At 44.0% G+C, this 21,121-nt stretch overlaps 1 protein-coding gene across 4 annotated transcripts in view; it reads left to right on the forward strand.

Moving 5' to 3' along the window:
* Positions 1-21,121, forward strand: part of TUB (TUB bipartite transcription factor) — a 122,806-nt gene that overhangs the window by 49,759 nt on the left and 51,926 nt on the right. For all 4 annotated transcript variants that reach the window (XM_019477110.2, XM_059722648.1, XM_059722649.1 and 1 more), the window contains exon 3: positions 2,546-2,708. In XM_019477110.2, coding sequence (XP_019332655.1) covers positions 2,546-2,708 — 163 coding nt within the window. The remainder of the gene's footprint in view (positions 1-2,545; positions 2,709-21,121) is intronic.

Below are 21,121 nucleotides of genomic sequence, written 5' to 3' on the forward strand. Positions count from 1 at the left end.
CCTGCTCTGGACCCATTTCCTTTTTTAATAAGTAGAGCATTCTCAATTGGATTACTATGGAAACCTTTACTTATTGACACACACACCGCTGATAACTGATAGAATTATTGTGCCAGAAAATTACATTTTGGAATTTTAGGTTCCTGGCCTTCCAGACTGTGCTACTTATGCTTATGTGATGGGAAGGGAAAGATTTGCATTGAGATTTGATTTCTTATTACTGTCATTTGAGTGATTCTTGCTTTTTTTCTAAATTAGCATTGTATCGTGCAGCTAAGAATACATTATTCCTTTTGGTGGACCATGAAAGAATTGGAGCAACGCACAAAATACAAGTGGGGGGGTGGCAGCCAGTTGCAAATTTCTGAAAACTTTGCAGTAATTTTCATCTTCATCTCATTTCCAGAAACATAGGATTAAGATTGTTTGGTAATCTCTAATGACTGCTGAGTAACCAGTATGCTCCTGTATTTCTATTGCATTCCTAAATGGCTAACATAAAACACTCATTCTGAAGATCTTTGGTGAGATCCAGTCCCTGCTGAAATCAATAAAAAACTTCCATTGGCTTTGACATGGTTACTAGGGCTGTGCGAAGCTTTGGTCCCTGAATCAATTTGGCAGAGATTTGGCCCGATTCGGTGCCCGAATCTCCAAATCCGAATAGAATCAGGAGACCCTTTAGTCTCTCTGAATCATATCGGAGCCCTCTGGATCGATTCGAAGAGATTCAAAAATATTTGGTTATTTGGACATAGACACAGCTTTAAATGTTTTTTTTCTACATACCTCTAGGTACCAGGTGGCTCATGAGTGCTGTCATGCTGGGGCGCATGGAGTGTCCCACAGCAGTGTGGGGGGGCTCCCCAGTGCGCTTGGCAGCAGACCCAGAAGTGGACCAGAAGTACTTCTGGTCCACTTCCGGGTCCGCTGGGGAGCGCTCGGCAACTGGTGACTCCTGGGTCTGGGGGGAACACCTGGGGTCCCCCCGTGGTTGATCACCAAGCAAGGAGGGCATTGGGGGGGGGAGGCCTGCACGTTCCCCGTGTTTGCTGCCGAGCACGTGGAGGGCCCCTCTGCACTCCTGTGGGATGCTCCATCCTCCCCAAGGATCACAGTGTTCATGAGCCGTGCTGGTACGTCAAGATATGTAGAAAAAACATTTAAAGCTGTGTCTGTCTAAATCGCTGATTCTCTGAATCAGCATCGAATCTTCAGATTTGGATTCAGCCGAATCAAATTGGGGACAGTGATCTGAATCAACAAATTGAATCCCTGTCCCTGATTTGGGCTTAATCCAAATCAGAATTGAATGGGGCCCGCTTTGCACACCCCTAACGGTTAGGGTTCCACCCCTGTCTTTATTTCTTCTTCATCCCCTTGCCAGGAACCTCTGTTTCACTTAGCAGGTATTTTTATTGCCCAGTCAAACCATGTGAGCTGTATTTTTTTTATTTTTCTGTTACCATTTCTGTTACATTGTTATGTCCATACCATGCCCATTACTCTATCAATCCATATCATGTTTTCAGCCCCAAATGCTACATAGCTCTGAGACAGTCCCATATCAAGCTGTCTCAGACCCAGATTCTGAGCCCTCCACCATGCTGAGTGGCAGCATACTACCTGTGGACTGAAGTACTACTCAGCACAGCAAATTATACATTCCATGTACCATCCACTATGTTAACACACCCCTTTTGCTATTTATAATAGCATTGAATGCCCTTTTTTATCTTTACGTGAGTGAAGTCAAGAAAACACCCAAGCAAACAGGGAGCTGTACAAGCGCAGGGAGCAAGTGAGACAGACGATGGATTGCTAACATTAGCTTTGGTTAGACCCTGCAGTTCCACATGGACATGCAAATAGGATTCAGCAGAGTGGTGCTTCATGATATGTTGCCTACCATCATGTTCTTATCCTAGAAGTGCCTGGAGGAAGGGATTGGTTGGTTTTTTAAATCAATCCCCTGCCTCTTAGTGTTAATACCTAATTTTTTTTTTTTGGGGTGGAGGGGCTGCAAATGGAGGAGAATGTGTTTAATTAGTATTCAGAGCATATAATATAATGCTGGACTTATGTTTTGTTTTACTGCTTAATTTACAGATTATTGGTTCTTGATTTTTCAAAAAACTTAAATCAGCCTTTTCATGCCTTGTGCTTTTGGTCCTCATTTTATTGGTTCACAGCTTGTGCTTTCCCTGCTGGCCTCCCAAAGGATGTTGTTTCTAAGCAGGCTCTGACAGTTGCTAGACTGCTTAGAAACATCTATTTTAACTATCTGATGCTTTCAACTGAGCGTTTTAGAAAAGCTTTCTATAGCGTAGTATCACAGTCAGAATCCCAATAGATTGTGGTCCTGCCACTTGAAAAATAGTACGCTTCCAGGGAAGTAGCTATAAAGGTGTTGTGATTCTTAAGGAAGTGTTGCTGTCCAAAGTCAAATAACATGCATTTAACTACACCTTGCAGAGCTTCAGATTCCTGTATATGACTAGAATTTACTCTAATAGTAAAGTACTTTTTTTTGTATTTTCCCCAGCGAGCATTGTTAGAACAGAAGCAGAAAAAAAAGCGCCAGGAGCCACTAATGGTTCAGTCCAATGTGGACAGCCGCACTAGAACACGCAGAACGAAACATTCAGAGGAACAAGCGCCGTTGGTTGAATCCTATCTTAACAGCAACAGCAGCACCATTTACCATGGTATATTAACATAACCTATTGCATGCATGTTTACTAGACGTAGTGCAATATTGTAAAAAAATTGAAGTAAACTTGTGGGAACAAGAATGTAATTTTTTTTAATGAAAGCTTTTATTTGGCTATGGGGATGAAAATAACGATAAAAATGTAGAACTCCAAGGGATAGGTTCACAAGCTCAACTACTTTTTAGGTGTCAAGTTCAATAGTTAGGTGCCACTGGAATTCCTAAAACCCATGCTCAGCTGTCCCCTACCATAGAAGTGTGTAAGTTTCTGCTGGTAGTCACATGGGATGTATAAAATAAATGCCAAACAGCTTAGGTCTTGAGAGACCTATACAGCTTGGCATCTGTTTGTCTACGCCCTAGCAGGGCTAACAAATTAGCTGGTCCCCACTCATGGTCCTTATCTGTGGGGTGCAAACTGATAAACATTCTCAAAGCACATCTAACTCCGTGCAAATGATAGGAGACAGGACGAGGGGGTGGTGGTGGGTGGTGTTCTTTTGCCCAGTAACCAAGACAGAGGAGATTTGCATTCATCTGCCTGCAGGGATCTGAACCCATGTCTTCTACCTCCTACCAGAAAAGTCTAACCAGCAAGTCATACAATATTCTGAGCTTGAGTTCCTTCAGTATCTTAAGGACTCTATGGTCCAGTGTTTAGTGCTTCAATCCCTGCTCCAATGGCTATTTACATAGTTTTTTATATGAAGCAGAACACCTCCAAAAGGTGTAATTGAGAGAGATCCACTCCCAGGACATCCTTAGACCCTCGTAGGTGGGATACTTTCCCAAGACAGGGTTTCCATTCCTAAGAGGCAGTATCTCTATTAGTAATTTAGGAAAACAAGAGTGCAGGGCTTTCTCCTCCGTTGTCTGCAAAAAAAGGGTTGACTCGGGCAGCTAATTTCAGGGTTTTATGACTCTGAATCCCAGCTAGTCACACCCCTCATCCACATTTCTGAGTGGCAGCTACCTATTCTGCATTATGTAAATCCTGTTTATAGTTACCTAACTACATACGTGGTACAGGGAGCAGTAATGTAATGGGGGACAGGGATCCAGGCACCTTCTCAAACACCCGTTTAGAGGAGGTGCAGAAATGGCAGCTGCTGCTGCAGCTGACCTGATTCCTGCTGCCACTGCAGCCCAGGTTGATACACCTCTGACAGGGAGGATAGCCACCTAATGTGGAGTTGTGAATTGAAGTGGGAATCAAGGCATCCACAAATCTTGCTCCCAAATACTCATTATCCTAGCTTTAATATTTTTTTTGACTGAACACTTTCATTGTTGTTTTACACTTGCTTGGATTCTAGCTCTCTTTTTAATAAACTTCATTTGCCATACATTATATTCACCTTTGTCATCTGATTTCAGTATTTCATAAAAGATTGTTGGTTTTTTGTGCAGTAAGAAAATATGCTTACTAAAAGCATCTGAGGGATTGTGAGAAATGTATAGTGGAATGGGAATATTTTTCCCTTCTGTGGAATTGATTCATTGAAGATTCAGAATGCACAGGCTATGAACAAAAGGGGTTTGAAGTGTGAACCTCTTAACATGTTTCTAAAAACTACATAAGCTACAGCAAATGATCTCTGGACTAGAACACATTATTTTCTCACACAGTTGGAGAGAAGAGCATGTCAAAATTGAACCTAATTTTTTTTTTTTTATCCTGGCTATCTAAGAAACTGATCTTGCACAGAATTTTATGGAAATATTTTCTTTAGCATTTCTTTAGCTGCAGAAAATAGAAAGCTTCCTTTCATCCTCTTCCCACCATCACAGGTTATCAGAAGTGCAAAGCCTTAGACTGAGAAAAGCTGTTTTATGATGCCCAGGAACAATTGTACTCAGAGCCTTCTTTATATAAAGTGGGAAAACAAGGTTTTAACTCAGCTATGGGCCAGAGAAACCAGACCTTATCCTCTCGCCATCAAAAGTGAAATCCTTATTTACAAAATCTGGACTGAGTTCTGTAACAGCTTGTACCCTGGGCAGTCCTCTGATGTCAGCAAAGTTCCCCGAGGTGTCAGTTAAGACAGAATTTGGCCCTTCATATCACATCACATCATTTCACTTCTTCCAGGTGCTTCTTTGCAATGATTATTCACTTCTTATCCTCAGAGCACTTCATTATAAATTCTCTTACAAACTCAGCCACCAAAGAGTGTCAGTGGGTAACAGACTTTGAGATGACTTCCTTTTTAACTCTTTATTTTTTTACAACTTTCTTTAAGCCATTAAATGAGATATGGTTCTTCCTCCATCTGACATGCACAGGATAAGTAAATAAGGTAGGTGAAATGCCATAGAACTGAAAAGAGATGTATTTGTTTCTCATATTTGATCCATGGTTTGTTAAGCTTTGGAGGACAGCTGCCCTTGTAATACACTGCTTGTTCAGTTATCGAATGCTTCAACTAAGCAGTATTTAATTACCCAATAAAGTATTTTATTTCCATATAAAATCTTGTAATACACTGCTTGTTCAGTTATCGAATGCTTCAACTAAGCAGTATTTGATTACCCAATAAAGTATTTTATTTCCATATAAAATCTTCTGTCAGAAGCATTATTCTTGAAAACTTTAAAAGAACTCCAAACTCTCCTTTTTTGGGGTGGCTTTATTTCAGACTGTGTGTGGTATTTGAGGGGACAGTAATTATATGGTGTAGGTTTAGGTCTTGCTGGCCATTTTAAATTACTGGATTCAGTTCCAGTTTTTGTCGTTTTTTTCCCTTCTTCTTTAATGAAAACATTTATATGTGGGAGTATTAGATGTATGAGACAGCTGGGCTGTATATAAAGAAGAGTTCTGCTTTTTTCCATTCATTTGGTTTTTTAATGGGCAAGCATAAAAATGACTCTTTTGATGGGAATTGGCAGTCTAGTGAATGAACTGTATTGACTGTGTGAGCACACAGGCAAGATCTGTTCCTGTACAGGAAGCACTGCAAACAACATTTTTTCTCATATCTACCTCCCCCTAATATTTTCCTGTCTAATTTCTGTCCATTAGCTTTGGCAGGAAGGTAGGACCCATGAATGCTTGTTGAATTTGATGAGTAAAATGAAGCCTGTTTCTCATGGGAGGGTGCATGAATAAATTATGGGGCCTTTACGTAATACTTTGAGCAAAAGGGGTCAGGGACAGGCCAGCAGGATTTCTCTTATTTCCACCATGTTAGAGCTTGTCTACGCAGGGAAGTTGAATGCTACAGTGAAATAAATGAACATTATTCCAGAATAGAAGTCACTTTGTGAGCAGTTATGCTGGAATAAAGCCAATTTTGTACTGGAACAGAGTGTCCATGCAGGGAGCTATTCCAAAATAGTTATAGGAGAATAACTTTCTGCTCTGGTTATGCTGGTCTGCAGTTTCCCCATGTACAGAGGGCCTTGGTTGCTGTTAGAAACCTGCAGTGCATTTCAGGCTGATTGCTGCTAATCTGTTGATTGCAGGTCCTGCATTCAGGATGGAGTCTATGGGAGGTGAGAGTAGGTCAGAGACCGGAAGGGAGCCAATTAAAGGCTGAGGCTGAATTAAGCTTGGTGCATCTCGAAAAGCAGAGATAAGCAGAAGAAGGTTTATTGCATTTTGGCGCTGGTCTGTATCGGGCCTCTCTGAGGCCACCTGTGTGTGCTGGAGCCAGTGTGCAGGCCCATCTGGTAGGGTGTGCCTGCAGTGTGTGCCCTATGCTGGTCATGAGCACCAACCACAGCACTGCAAGCCCTGGCGTGGGATTGGTGCGTGCTGCACATGACATTAGGGTGGCCATTGGTCCTGTTGTATACTGAACTGTCCTGTTTTTAAAACCCTCTATCCCCTGTCCACTTCTAAATGAGGAAGTGACTGCAGAAGTCCTGTTTTTCAGTTTATTGGTAGAAATACATGTCAGTCATTTGTCCTCAGGATTCTATTGGCTGCATGTAGAGGCAGGGCAATGTATAGCCAGGAGGAGCAGGGTTTTGAGCCAGGGAGGGAGGGAGGTAGTCTTTTTGTGGTGGCCTCACCTCTTGCTGCTGATTGGCCAAGAAGGCAGTGGCCCCACCCCTCATTGGTGATTGGCTGAGGGGGCTAGTGGTTCTCTCCCCCAAGGGGATGTCCTGTATTCTGGGGATGTGTCAGTGGCCACTCTACATGACATGTAGCTTTGATCCAGCACTGTGGCACTGCATGTGGCACAGGGCCAACACTACATGTGGTGCCCCACTAGGCCAGCTCTGGAGCCAGTGCATAGGGTCAGTCCAATGGCTCTGGCACAGGAAGCGTGTGCCTTGGAGTAAGCCCCTGTGCTGTGAGCAGTGCCTATGGCACTGGGTCCAGCCCACGCACCAGATTGGCTCCTCACATCACATCTGGTGTGAGAGGTTAGTCAGGATCCACGGCCTGGATCATATGGCTCCAAATCTGGCCCATGGATCGTATGTTGCACCCTCCCTGCCCTAGGGTTTTCTCCCTGTCACTTACCTGTCATGCCTTGATGAAATTTGGATCTCTTGGGAGGTGGTTTGGAGGTCCCTGGGGGAAGTGAATCTGGCGCCACTAGACCAGGGGTGGACAATTATTTTGGTTGGAGAGCTTAACTAGTTTCGTTGAGCTGTTGAGGGTTGCAAGGGTAGCCCCACTCCTTGACAAGTGTCCCACCTCCTGGTTGCCATCTTGGAACCGGAAGTCTCATCCCTAACCCCTAACCTTTGCCACTGGAAGTCCCTCACCTTGCCCCAGAAGTACTCCTTTTGAAGGGGGGAAGGTCGCCATCTTGAACCCAGAAAAAAAACAAATCATATACTAAAAAAATCAAACAACTACTATGACTTACTTTAATTTTATTTTTTTTTAAATTGTCCTGATTTATGTGCGTTTGCATAGTGTATCTAGAGGCGATTGTTGATAGCTCAAAATACAGTCTTACTTTTGTATAGTGTGTGTGGGGGGTAAGAGGTTTATGTGGTTGGGGGTTGGAAAGTGGGTATGATGGGAGGGGGGTGGGTGTGGAGGGGTGTGGAGTATGTGGTTGGGGTGGGGGGGTGGAAAGGTGTGGGTATGGTGAAGGTGGAGGAGTGAGAGTGTGTGTGGGTGGGTGTGTATATGGGAAGGCGTCACAGAATCCCTGGATTGTATGAGTCCCTGGAGCTGCATGTGGTGGTAGCGAGTGGGGCCAGCCCTGCCCAGCCCCATAGTGCACAGCTGCCTGCATTCCTACCCCAGTCCCCAGCCACAGGTGGCGGCAGTGGGTGGGGCCAGTGCTACCTGGTCCTGTAACACACAGCTCCCACCCAAGTCCCTGACTGCACATGGCAGCAGCATGCAGGGCCAGCCCCACCTGGCCCAATAACACTCCTTCCCAAGTCCCCAACCGTACATGGTGGCAGGGTGTGAGGTCAGCCTCACCCAACCCCATAGCTGCAGCTCCTGCGCTCCTACCCCAGTTCCCAGCTGCACGTGATGGCAGTGGGCAGGGTCAGCCCCATGCAGCCCCACAGTGTGCAGCTCCTACCTGAGTCCCTGACCATACATCGTGGCAGCGTGCGGAGCCAGCCTGACCCAGCCTGATAGCACGCAGCTCCTGCAGGGTGCAGGACCAGCCCAGCCAGGCCCCATACCACATGGCTCCCTGCACTCCTGGTCCTTTCCTGCAGCGGGAGTCCCTGGCCTCGGCCTGGTGTAGCTCTTACCTGCATTTCCAGGCTCGCAGGCAGGGAAGCTGGGAACAGCCACGGGGCGGCCTGGGACAAGCTTTGCCAGTCAGAGGCTTGTCTCCAGTGCCCCTTGGCTCAGAGCTGGGGTGGGAAGTTAGCACCCAGAGCCGCACCTCCTGCATGGAGGTGCTGGCTTGCAGAGGGGCAGTGAGGGCCAGGGCTTCCAGAGGGCTCATGGAGGGGCCCCATGGGTTGGATGGAATTGCTTGGCAGGCCAGACTCGGCCCGCAGGCCATATTTTGCGTGCCCTTGCAGTAGACTCTAACCTGGTTCTGGGGTTAGGTTACTTTGTCAATTATCTCTGCCTCAAGGGTGTCATTGACTCTGTTTTATGAGGCTTCCTGGCCTGGTCAGTAAGTTCTGCCTCTCAGTTGCTAACCCTTTTGTCTGGGTTTCAGTACTGGCCTTGGCTCTTTTTCTTCTAATCAAAGCTTTCAGCTGTGGCCCACTGTTTCGGGCCTCAGCTCAGCTTGTGTCTTTGCCCTGTCCAGGGGCTCAGACCACAGAGAGTGATTGCGGCCCTCCCGTGGCCTCCAAACTGCCCCTTTACAACCACTCCCAGACCATTGATAAGAAACAGAAACACCAGCAAACCACTTGAAATATTTGAACCCCACTCTGGGTCACTGCTAGGGTTGCCATCGTAGAGGACATTCCGGTTTTCTGCTACTCTGTCCTCTATTGATATGAAACCCAATGCCTTTATGTCATCTATTTTTCTCTTCATAAGAAAAATAAAGCATGTAAAGGCATTGGGTTTCGTATCGATGGAGGACAGAGGACAACTGGACTGTCCTCTATGGTGGCCATTCTAGTCACTGCATTGCTGCAAAAGCCTTGTCACAGTCTGCTGGCCTCCTCCCAGCATTTAGGGTACCTTTCCCAGCCTTCAGCTTCTTCCTAGCAGCCTGGGCTGACAGGAGGTCTTCTCATTCCAGAGGTCTGGGTCCCTCTGCCTTCTCTGGCTCAGGAACCAGGGTCAAAACCCTTGAGCACTGGTCTTTCTGGTTAGGTGCATCACTGACCAGCCAGGATTGTCTCTCCCCAAGCTCACTGATCAGTCCACTCATGTTCTGCTGTTTAGCCTAGTTAGGTTTTATTTGCTTCCCGCTGAGCTGACCTGGACTCTGCCCTATTGGCCTATTACTATGCAGGCAGCTTGTAAGTAGTTAGCTGCAGTGCTGTGGTCCCCCTACCCAGCTTCTCCTGGCTGCTTATTCCCCTGTAGCTAGCGTTGCTCCACTGCCTGTGTCTGATTTTAGGTTATGCCCTGCTGCACTTTCCTATTATAGTAACAGTCTTCTGACCCCTGTTCCAGGTGGAAAGTCAGATTGTTTGCTGTGCCCATTCTTTCTTGGTTGGGTGCTAATGCTAATGTTGCCAGTGAAAGTCCCCAGTAGCATTCTCAATGACTGTGATGAGATAGACACTTCTCCACTAAGGAAATGGGATTGAGACCAAAAAACTTGTCTAATGTATGCCACCAAACAGCTACTACGTGGGCATCACTTTTCAGTCCCTAATAACTTGACAGTGGCAGGATTCATGTTCCATTTTCATACAGCCTCTGTATTGATAATGTGAACTTTTTTATCTATTGATAAATTAGTGTGGAAGTTAATTAACCAGTAATTACATATTAAGGCTGAGGATTCTATGAGTTAACTACAGAAAATGACATCACTTAGGAAGAAAAGTTTAAAGTGAGGTCTTCTGGTATCAGTGGACATTTGCACACATGCTTGAACTACAAATGCTGTGGTGCATGCATTTGTATAAATAGCAAAACGCGCGTCAGCGCTGAGAAAGTGGCAGCGGTAGGCTTTTGAACTAAAACACATCAAAGGTGTGTTAGTTGAAAAGTGCACCACTGCCATTTTTCACAGCCCTGACGTGGATTTCGCCATTAATACAAATGCATGTGATGCAGCACCAGGTGCCTCAGCTCAGCAGTTGATCTCCAGATGCTGATACATGTGACGCTGGAGTCTGCTGGAGCACAGTTATTACCACGTTCCAGCAGACTCAATTAATCGTGTCTACTCCAATGCTCTGTAATTCAAGCGCATTGGAGCAGTCTCCCTGCACATGTATAGGAGGCCAGTGACAATGTTTGACAGACCATTTTTCCTTAAGAATTGACTTAAGATGCAGTTTTTCTACGTTAAGAAACTGTTGTTTCCCACAATAGGTAATGGTTATTCTCACGGCTAACTGGCCATTGTTCATATCTTATAACTGTTTGAAATATAAAATTTACATTTAATGGTGATTAGACTCATGATCTCTTATGGAGTAAGGCCTTTGTGTGAAAGGTTTTTTGCATTACTTGGAAGAAATTGTAGTGTTACTTTTTCTCCAAGAAATGTTGCACAGGCATTTGGTATTATATAACCTGTTCTTTTGTCTTCTATTCTGAATGCATATGGGATATGTACAGAAAGAGAAGAAATGAACAGATTCTTGGTAAGAAAATGAGTAGGTAAATAGGATTGAAAATTTTCATCCAAGAGATGAATGAAGTGTCAAGGTGATGCCTTTTTGGCACCAAAATCTTAAGTTTTAATAGTAGTTTATGAATAGTCTTTTCTCTGCAGATGAACAAAACATTTAAGGCCTGATCTTTAGATCATATATGTCAATGGGAATCTTTCTATTGACTTCAGTGAGCTTCAGTTGCAGCCCTTAGTCTTATGAATAATGCCGCTGTTTTCCATAACATCAGATAAAATGTCATTGTCTGTCATCCTTACCAGCTGATTAGCAGTATACAGCAATATGAGTATTTCTATCAAGTTTATAATATTAATAGGAGACTATTGAAACCATTTATTTATAAGAACAAATGATTAATTTGTCTACCCAGAAAAGGGAATTTATAAACTACTATTTTTTTCTCTGTGTTTCTTTCCACTTGTAAAACATACTATTAGTAGTTTATTTAAAATGTTTACTAAATCGTACTCTATAATATCTGGGTCACATCTGCTGATTTATTTACATGCCTTTCTTAGTCCTTATTTCTTCAGATTTGCCGAAGATCTGGAGAAAAGTTTCAGCTCTTACATATGTGAGAGCAAAATTCCTCAGTATGCTTTGGGGGTTTAGGTTGTAGCCGTGTTGGTCTAAGGACATAGGCAGACAAGGTTCCTTGGGTGAATTTGATATCTTTTATTAGACCAACCTAAATGGTTGGAGAAGTTATTAAGCAAGCTTTCGGGTTCAAAAACCCTTTGTCAGGCTAAGGAAGCTGCAGCAGTTGCTGTGTGCTCTTCCTGGATGGAATGAAAAGTAAACAAGCCAGGGGCTGGGCTGGGCTGGGGAGTCAGTTGCCAGGCTGATTGTAATGTATCAAAAATCCAATGTCTGTGTTTAGTCCCTGATCTCTAGTATCCAGCAGGTTGATGAAATGGAGCTCATAGGCTCGTCTCTGGGATGTGTTGTGTAAATTTCCCTTGAGGATCAGGACTGAGAGATTGGAGAGAGAGTGGCCCTCCTGTGAGAAGTGTGCCCCCACCGGTAATTGGGTGTTTCTGTCTTGGACGTTACCAGCCTATGGTTACCTACCACACCAACATCCCACACCAGGATGGCATCCATGCCTTCCTTACATATCTACAGGAACAAGATTACAACCCAGAATACAGACCCAAAGATATTGCTGAGCTTATACACTTCATCCTTACACACAATTTCACTTTTAATAATCAACACTTCCTCCAGATGATGGGAACAGCTATGGGCACTAAAATGGCCCCACAGTATGCCAACCTTTTTATGAGCCACCTGGAAGAAGACTTCCTCAAGAACTGCACCATCAAACCCTTGCTGTACTTACGATATATCGATGACATCTTCATCATTTGGAGTGAGAACCGGGAATCTCTAATTGAGTTCCACCAGAAATTCAACAGTCACGATCCCTCCATCCGACTTTCTTTAGAATACTCCAACACCAACATCCCCTTTTGAGACACAAGGATCAGTATCCAGAAGGGTAAAATACAGACCACAGTATACAAGAAACCCACAGACCAACATACATATCTGCACAAAACCAGCAATCACCCGAAACACACCAAAAAAGCTGTGATACACAGCCAAGCCCTCAGATACCACCGCATCTGTACTGAAGAGAACGCCCGGGATTGCCACCTCGCCAATCTTAAAAAGGCTTTAACCCAGCAAGGACACTCCTCCAGAGAGGTAGATCGCACGTTTGAAAGAGCCACCTGGATACCACGTGAAGAACTGCTGCAGTACAGAAGAAAAACACCCACAAATCGCACACCGCTTGTTATGACATATCACCCATCCCTTGAACCTGTATGGAAAATCCTCAAAAAATTGCAACCCATATTAGAAAAAGACCCTATTCTTAAAAAGATCTTCCCAGAGCCACTCATCCTAGCCTTCAAACAAGCACCGAACCTCGCCAACCTCATCACCAGAAGCAAACTTCCTCAACCCCAGAACACACCAAAAGGATCCAGACCGTGCCATGACAAGAGATGCAAAACCTGCCCCCACATCTCCACCACCTCCACTATTACTACACCCCACAACAGAGCCATCAGCATCCCAGGATCTTACAGCTGCACCTCCAGGAATGTGATATACCTCATCCAATGCACCAAATGCCCTGATGGAAGATATGTAGGAGAGACCAGACAACAACTGCACACCAGAATGAACGCACACCGGAAATCCATCAAAGACAGAAACACCCAATTACCGGTGGGGGCACATTTCTCACAGGAGGGCCACTCTCTCTCCAATCTCTCAGTCCTGATCTTCAAGGGAAATTTACACAACACATCCCAGAGATGAGCCTATGAGCTCCATTTCATTAACCTGCTGGATACTAGAGATCAGGGACTAAACATAGACATTGGATTTTTGATACATAACAATCAGCCTGGCAACTGACAGCCCAGCCCAGCCCCTGGCTTGTTTACTTTTCATTCCATCCAGGAAGAGCACACACCAACTGCTGCAGCTTCCTTAGCCTGACAAAGGGTTTTTGAACCCGAAAGCTTGCTTAATAACTATTCTCCAACCATTTAGGTTGGTCTAATAAAAGATATCAAATTCACCCAAGGAACCTTGCCTGTCAGTATGCTTTGTTCTTTTCATCCTGCTAATGTCTTTTAAAGGGATAATGAATGATAATTTCTGGGATATTGCCACTGGTGTAAGCAATAACTACTTTAACGGCACTCTTAACATATACTTCCTTAAAGATTTTATCTCTATTGCAATATTTAATTTTTAATATGACACTACAACATGTTAGATGTGTGGCAGATTTTTTTTTATATTCTCATTAAGAGCCCACTTTTGCTCCTACCAAAGTCCTTATGAGCTTGCCACCGGTACAGAATTGGTTACTGTTACCTATGCTAAAGTATAGCAATAGACATTTTTTTAACATCTTTATGTAGTCCCAGATCTGTTACTAGCTAGTTCTATGCTAATGTAAATATAATTTTTGCACAGATTTATAAAAAGTGATCTAAAAGCCAGGCTTTTTGACCAAGAAGCTGCAATTTTTTTTCCTGTGAAAACAGTGAGTTTCCATTGGGAACAAATTATTTTTTAACAATATTAAGTGAATTTGAACAAGAGCCAGGTCAGCTTTTATCCATCTTACTTTGTTGCAGAGATGGCTTTTTTCAAGTTTGGAATAAGCACCATCTTCAATTAAGAACAGATTAAACCTCTCAAAGTAATGCTCACAACAAGTTCCAAATTAGCAATTTAGATTAACCATGTGTAAAGTAGCAAAATTACTTTCCTGCTTTCTTTTTGACATTTGGAAGCATGGCTAAATGAGATGTCTGTATTTTGTGCCAAGAAGATTTCCAATGACAAGTCATAGCTCTGAATTGTTAAATATGACATGCCATTCTATTCTGGCACTGTAAATGGTGAAAGAGAAAAATGAGTAGCAAACTGTCAAATTATAAGGTGACAGATAATCATTCATTTAAAAAAATGTTTGTGTATATTCTTCACATACTTGGATTTTAAAAAGGCCTTTGACTTGGTCTCCCACGATGTCCTTATGGTAATATTGGGAAATTGTGGCCTCAACAACTTAACGGTCCAGTGGCTAGGAAACTGGCTCCAAGGTCAGACCCAGAGAGTGTTAATAGATGAAATTGAGTCAACATGGTGAAGGGTGACCAGTAGTGTCCCCCATGGTTCAGTCCTCGGACCAGTGCTTTTCAACATATTCATCAGTGATTTGGATATGGGTGTGAAAAGCATACTGGCAAAGTTCGTGGACGACACCAAGTTATGGGGGAGTGAGCTCATGCTGGAGGACAGGCTGAGGATACAGGCTGACTTGGACAGGTTTGTAAAGTGGGCGGATCAAAACCTAATGATGTTTAACACTGAAAAACGTAATGTGCTCCATCTGGGGAGAAATAATCTGCAACATCTGTACAGGCTCAGCGGTGCTACATTAGCTAGCACCACAATTAAAAGAGACCTAGGGGTCATGATCAACCACAGAATGAACATGAACTACCAGTGCAATGCTATAGCCGGCAGAGCAAACAATACACTGGCATGCATCTCAAGCAAGACTAAAGATATCATCCTCCCGCTCTACTCAGCATTGGTGAGGCTGCAGCTGGAGTACTGCATTCAGTTGTGGGTGCTGCACTTAAAAAAGGATGTGGAGGAGCTTGAAAGAGTCCAAAGGAGGACCATATGAATTATTAGAGGTCTGGAGAACAGGCCATATGAGGAGAGGCTGAAGGACATGGGACTGTTCAGCCTGGAGAAGAGAAGATATAGGGGGGACTTGGTGGCAGTCTATAAGTATATAAGGGGCAAACATCATGGGCTGAGAGAGCATTTGTTCAGCAAGGCACCCCAGGGAAGATGAGGAATAGTGGACATAAACTGGTAGAAGACCACTTCAGATTGGATATAAGGAAAAACTTTATGGTTTGATTGTCCAGAGTCTGAAACAGACTCCCCCCAGAGGTGGTACAGACACCTACCCTGGAGATCTTCAAAAGACGACTGGTTGCACACCTTGCTGGGGTCGTCTGACCCCCGCAGTCTTTCCTGCCTAAGAGCAGGGGAGCTGGACCTGATGATCTTGTGAGGTCCCTTCCAGCCCCTAACTTCTATGAACTAGTGGCAAGTATGCCTGTTTTCTATTCAGCATGATAAGGTGGTATTTTTTTTGTGGCAGACAGTTATGAATATGTTCCTTATATTTAATTATACTCTGGATACTTAGGGTGCCTGCAGACATGCCAGGAGGCTGCTCTGATGGAGCATGCTAATTAGCACACTCCAGCCATCCTCCACATCTTGTGTACCAGCGTCCCTATGCTTCAAAATGACGGTGAGGTACTTGAACTAAAGCTCATTTGACGAGCTTTAGTTCAAGAGCTCCTGCCGCCATTTTGAAGCACAGGGACACTGATACATGAGGTGTTGTGGTGCTTTAATTCGAATGGCTCTCGGAGCTGCTTTAATTAAAGTGCCCCACCCCCAGAGCACATGTAAAAATGCCGTTAGAGTGTTGCCTGACCTTACAATAAGGTATAGAGCTAATTGTATGTTCTCAACAGACACATATTCTGGTGTCTCCATTTAAGTCATCGGCTCTTCATATTCCCTCTCTTTTAAGAACTCATTTTGATTTGCAGGCAATCCTGATTTGTGCTTTTGTTTTTTTTGTTTTTTAAAGCCCCCCCCACAATAATAACCACAAAGAGCACTCACTGTAGCATGTTTTAGATTTATCTGTGATTTTCAGATTAGAATCTGGCCCACTGATTTCACTCCACATATTAGGCATGTCAGTAGACATGAGGTGCATCTACATTTGCATCTTAATGTGCAGCACTAAACTCTGGCATTTATCATGTTGGGATTTATTGCTCCCAGGCACCATGTTAACACATGCATCTGGGACAGCAGCACATTGAGCTGGGTCAGAGCAGCCGCAGCTGGCAGGGGCCAGGCAACCCCCCACACTGAAGTACCCTTGTACCCCAGCTAGCCCTGTCAGCATCTACACATGCATTGCTGCAAAGTGAAAAACTCTGCATCAGGATAGCACTTTTATTTACAGTGGAGTTATATGGCCTAATAACACTGCATGTGTAGATGCTAAGACATTTACTGTGGAGCTAATTAAGCAACTTAGTGGTAAATGTCTCCCACAGACATGTCCATAGGCATCTAAGTATGATATTATTCCACCCTGTTCAAACAAAACTATGGCCAGAAAGGTTTAAATGCTCATACTTCAGAAGAGATGTTGAAAAATGGGAGAGTGTTTAGAAAAGAACTATAGGAAGGATTTGTGATCTGGGCATTACCTACAGTGAGAAACTTAAGCAGCTCAGTTTATCAAAAAGAAGGCTTAAGTGGGTCCTTAATCACAGTATATGAGTATTTACAATGCAAAGAAGTTTCTCATAGCAGATAGATCTGTAATATCGAAGAATAGTTATAACAGATCCAGTAGCTGGAAAGTGAAACTAGACTAAATCAGATTAGAATTAAAATGCAGATCTTAATGTGAAAGGTAATTAATCAATATACGCAAGGGATGTGATGGGTTCCCCAGTTTTTAATGTTTTCCCATCAGGATTGGCTCTCTTTCCAAAAGATATGCTTAAATGGATTACAGAGTTGGGATTGATACATAAATTGTTGAGTGGAGTTCTGTGGCTTGTGTTATATAGCAGATATATTAGCTTGTCATACTCTTACTTCCTGGCCTTAAAAATCTATGAATTAGAAACTTAAAAATTTAAGAGCATGCTTGGACTGGGCAGTACCTTTCACCATGAATAGATCCATTGATATTGACAAACGTACACAAATACTATTTAAAGACCTTCCTAGGAGAACCATAGATTTTTAAGGTGGCCACTCGAGCAGTAAGGCAGTATGCATGACTAAGGGTGGTGATAATCAAACCCTCAAAAAGGAAATACCAGAATGATGAGATATGCCACACCTTGTGAATGTCAACCTCCTTCTTCACACTTATGCTCACATATGGCTTGCTGTGATCCCTTAGAAATTGGATGGAATTTGAATTCCTTGGGTATGTTGTCTGTTCAGACTTCAAGCTCTAATATCTGTCCCTGACTGTAACTTCCTAGTCTCCTGCATTGTAATGTGTTTCAGAACAGCAGCCCCCAGACATAGACCACAGCATGCCATCTGGCCCTTATAGTATAGCTTTGATGACTTGACTTGGCTGAAAACTACTGTGTATACTTTTGAGGGTCAAGTAATATTTGTGTACAAAAATACAGTCTCATGTATTAAAATTACAACTGGTGTTTTCTGCTACTTACACCTTTTGCTTCTGGAACTAGAGATTCTGGAGAATTTCAAGTTCATGAGGACATGTGCTATTTTCAATCATAAGAAGTCACTCCTATAGCAAGTTAAGTTTTAGTTCTTTTTCTTCTGTGTGGACCAGTGGTGAATTCTACAGGGTTCTGTGCAGGTACTGGAATCTGACTGTATGCTAACTGTTGACATGCTAATTTCTGCATGCTAACTTATTTGGGCTGAGCAAGAACAGCACTTAGCATAAGGAAGCCCTGACTCTGACTGAAACCTTTGGATGTCATTGCAATGTACTGGCTTCCAAAGTGACATGCTTTAGTGGTGGTGATGATGAAGATGAGGTCTTTTTTGCAAGATTTCTATAAGGCATGCAAATTGCTGGTTATTTTATGAAACATAACCTTTTCCCCATCTTTGCCTTACTAAATAATTATTATAATTAGGAATATCCCGGGCCTTGTAAACTATTAAAAAAATTACAGTTTAAATACAGTGTAAAACTAGATTAAATAAAATTATAGTGGTGGGCTGTTCAAAAGAGCAGCAATATTCTTTCATGCCAAGAAATTATGAAAGAAGGTGCTAAGCCATTTTTATGGTGATATGTGAGAGTACATTAGAAAAGGGTATGCAAAACCAATGTATTTGCACTGATTGTTAAAGAGCATTTTATTAAATTGTAGGTTAACTTTCTTTGCTCACTGCTCATTCTGGGTTTTACTCATTATGAAATAGAAACTGTAAGAACAGTAACAAATGGCCTGAGTTATTGCTTAGTAGAATTTATACAATAATTTGCAATAAATAATTTAACCAACTGGCTTAGCTTCTTTCTCTTTGGTGGATTATCACACAGATTACATTTTTTAAATTATTTAAATCATTTAAAAAATCCTTAGCTCTGTGTATTGACCTAGAATAATGGTGCTCAACCTTTTGGCTCTACAGGCTAGATGAGTGGAGCAGGACCCATTTGCTGGCCGGATTGGGCCCTTTGGCCTGCCACCACATACTTCTTGCCCCACATGCTGGGATTGGATCCTGGGGGCTCAGCATCATCCCCTCCCACCACCCACATGTCGGGATTGGGTCCTGGGAAGCTGGCACCATTTCCACCCGCCCCCCTGAACACTGGGATTGGGTCTCGGGGAACTGGCACTGCTCCCTCCCACTCTCTACACGCTGGAGTTGGGTCCCAGGGAACTAGCATCACCCCCTTCTGTCCCCTGCATTCTGGGATTGGGCCTTGGGGCCTGATGCTGGCCCTGTGCTCTGGGATCAGGCACTGGATCCAGGACTTTACAGATTGAGGATCCCTATGGATCCGGAGATTTGGCAGCAGTGGAGCAGTGCCACTGCTTCCCGCCACCAAATTTCTGAACCCATGGGGAGCACTGTGGATAGCTCCATGCTGGATGGCATGGAACCATGGGCTCGATCTGGCCAATGGGCAGAGGTTGAGCACCCCTGACTTATAACAGTTCTTTTAGGTATTTAATATCACTGTGTTATGTGGGCTGACTAGTTGTGACCAATTTCATAAAGATAATTAGTAATATTCTTTCCTGCTCTGAGAACAGATGTATGGGTAAGCATTTGTCTCTGAGTTAAGGTTAGAAAGGAAAGCAACAGGGGTGATGTGGTGAGTGTCCGCTATAGACCACCAGACCAGGAGGATGAGGTAGATGACGCTTTCTTCTGACAACTAGTGGCCCTGGTTCTTATGTGGGACTTCAGTCACCCTGACATCTGCTTGGAGGGCAATACAGTGGTGCATAGGCAGTCCAGGAAGTTTTGGGAGAGCATTGGAGATAATTTCCTGGTGTAAGTGTTGGAGTGGCCAACTAGGGTCTGTGTTCTTCTTGACCTACTGCTCACAAACACGGAAGATTTGGTGGGGGGATGTGGAAGTGGATGGCAAGTTGAGCAGCAGTGACCATGAGATCATTGACTTCACTCTTTGGTGAGCTTAAACACAAAAATGAAACTTACAAGAAGTGCAAGCTCGGACAAACAACTTGGGAGGAGCATAAGAGTATTGCTTGGGCATGCAGGGATGAAGTTAGGAAGGCCAAAGTGCAACTGGAGTTGCAACTAGCAAGGAACATGAAGGGTAACAAGGGTTTCAACAAGTATATTAGCAACAAGAAGAAGGTCAAGAAAAGTGTGGGTACTTTACTGCAGGGGTTTTCAGCCTTTTTGGATCAGTGTACCCCTGGTGGCCGGACACAGATCAGTGTACCCCTGGTGGCCGGACATAGAGCGGGAGGGGGAGAAGGGTGTGCGGCCGGATACGGGGGTGGGGGAGTGCACGGCCAAACGCGGAGTGGCGGCAGCCGCCATGTGCGAGTTTCCCCTGGGTGGGTGGTGCCTGTGTGGCAGCACGGGATGGTATGTAGCGGCACTCCATCCCTGCCTGCCCGCGCATACCCCCTAGGGCCTTCTCAAGTACCCCCGGGGGTTCACGTACCCCCAGTTGATAACCCTGCCTTGGGGGTGGCAACCTAGCAACAGGTGTTGAGAAAAAGACAGAAGTATTCAATGCCTTTTTTACCTTGGTCTTCACAGGCAAGGTCAGCTCTCAGACTGCTGCACCTGACAGCACAGTTTGGGGAGAAGGTGAGCAGCCCTCAGTGGTGAAATTGGTTGGGAATTATTTAGAAAAGTTGGACATGTATAAGTCACTGGGGCTGGCTGAAATGCATCAAAGGGTGCTGTGGGAGTTGGCTGATGTGATTGCAGAGCTACTAGTCATTATTCGTGAAGACTTGTGGCAATTGGAGGAGGCCCCAGATGATTAGAAAGGGGCAAATATGGTGCCCATCTTTAAGAAAGGAAAGGAAGAGGATCTGGGGAATTACAGACCAGTCAGCCTCACTTCAGTCCCTGGAAAAATCACAGAGCAGGTCCTCAAAGAATCCATTTCTAAGCACTTGGAGGCAAAGAATATGATTAGGAACAGTCAGCATGGATTCACCAAGGGCAGGTCAGGCCTGATCAACCTGAGATAACTGGCTCAGTGGATGCATGATATACCTTGACTTAAGCAAGGCTTTTGATACCGTCTCTCACAACATTCTTGCAAGCAAGCTGTGAAAGTATGGGTTGGATGAATGGACTGTAAGGTGGATAAAAAGTTGGCTGGATTATCAGGCTCAATGGACAGTAATCAATGGCTCAATGTCTAGCTGGCAGCCAATATCAAGTGGAGTGCCCTAGGGGCTGGTCCTGGGGCCGGTTTTCTTCAATATCTTCATTAATGATCTGGAAGATGGGATGTACACCCTCAGCGAGTTTACGAGTGACACAAAACTGTGAGGTGTAGTAGACACACTGGAGGATAGGGCTAGG

The sequence above is a fragment of the Alligator mississippiensis genome, chromosome 2 (assembly GCF_030867095.1).
Source record: "Alligator mississippiensis isolate rAllMis1 chromosome 2, rAllMis1, whole genome shotgun sequence".
NCBI lineage: Eukaryota > Metazoa > Chordata > Crocodylia > Alligatoridae > Alligator > Alligator mississippiensis.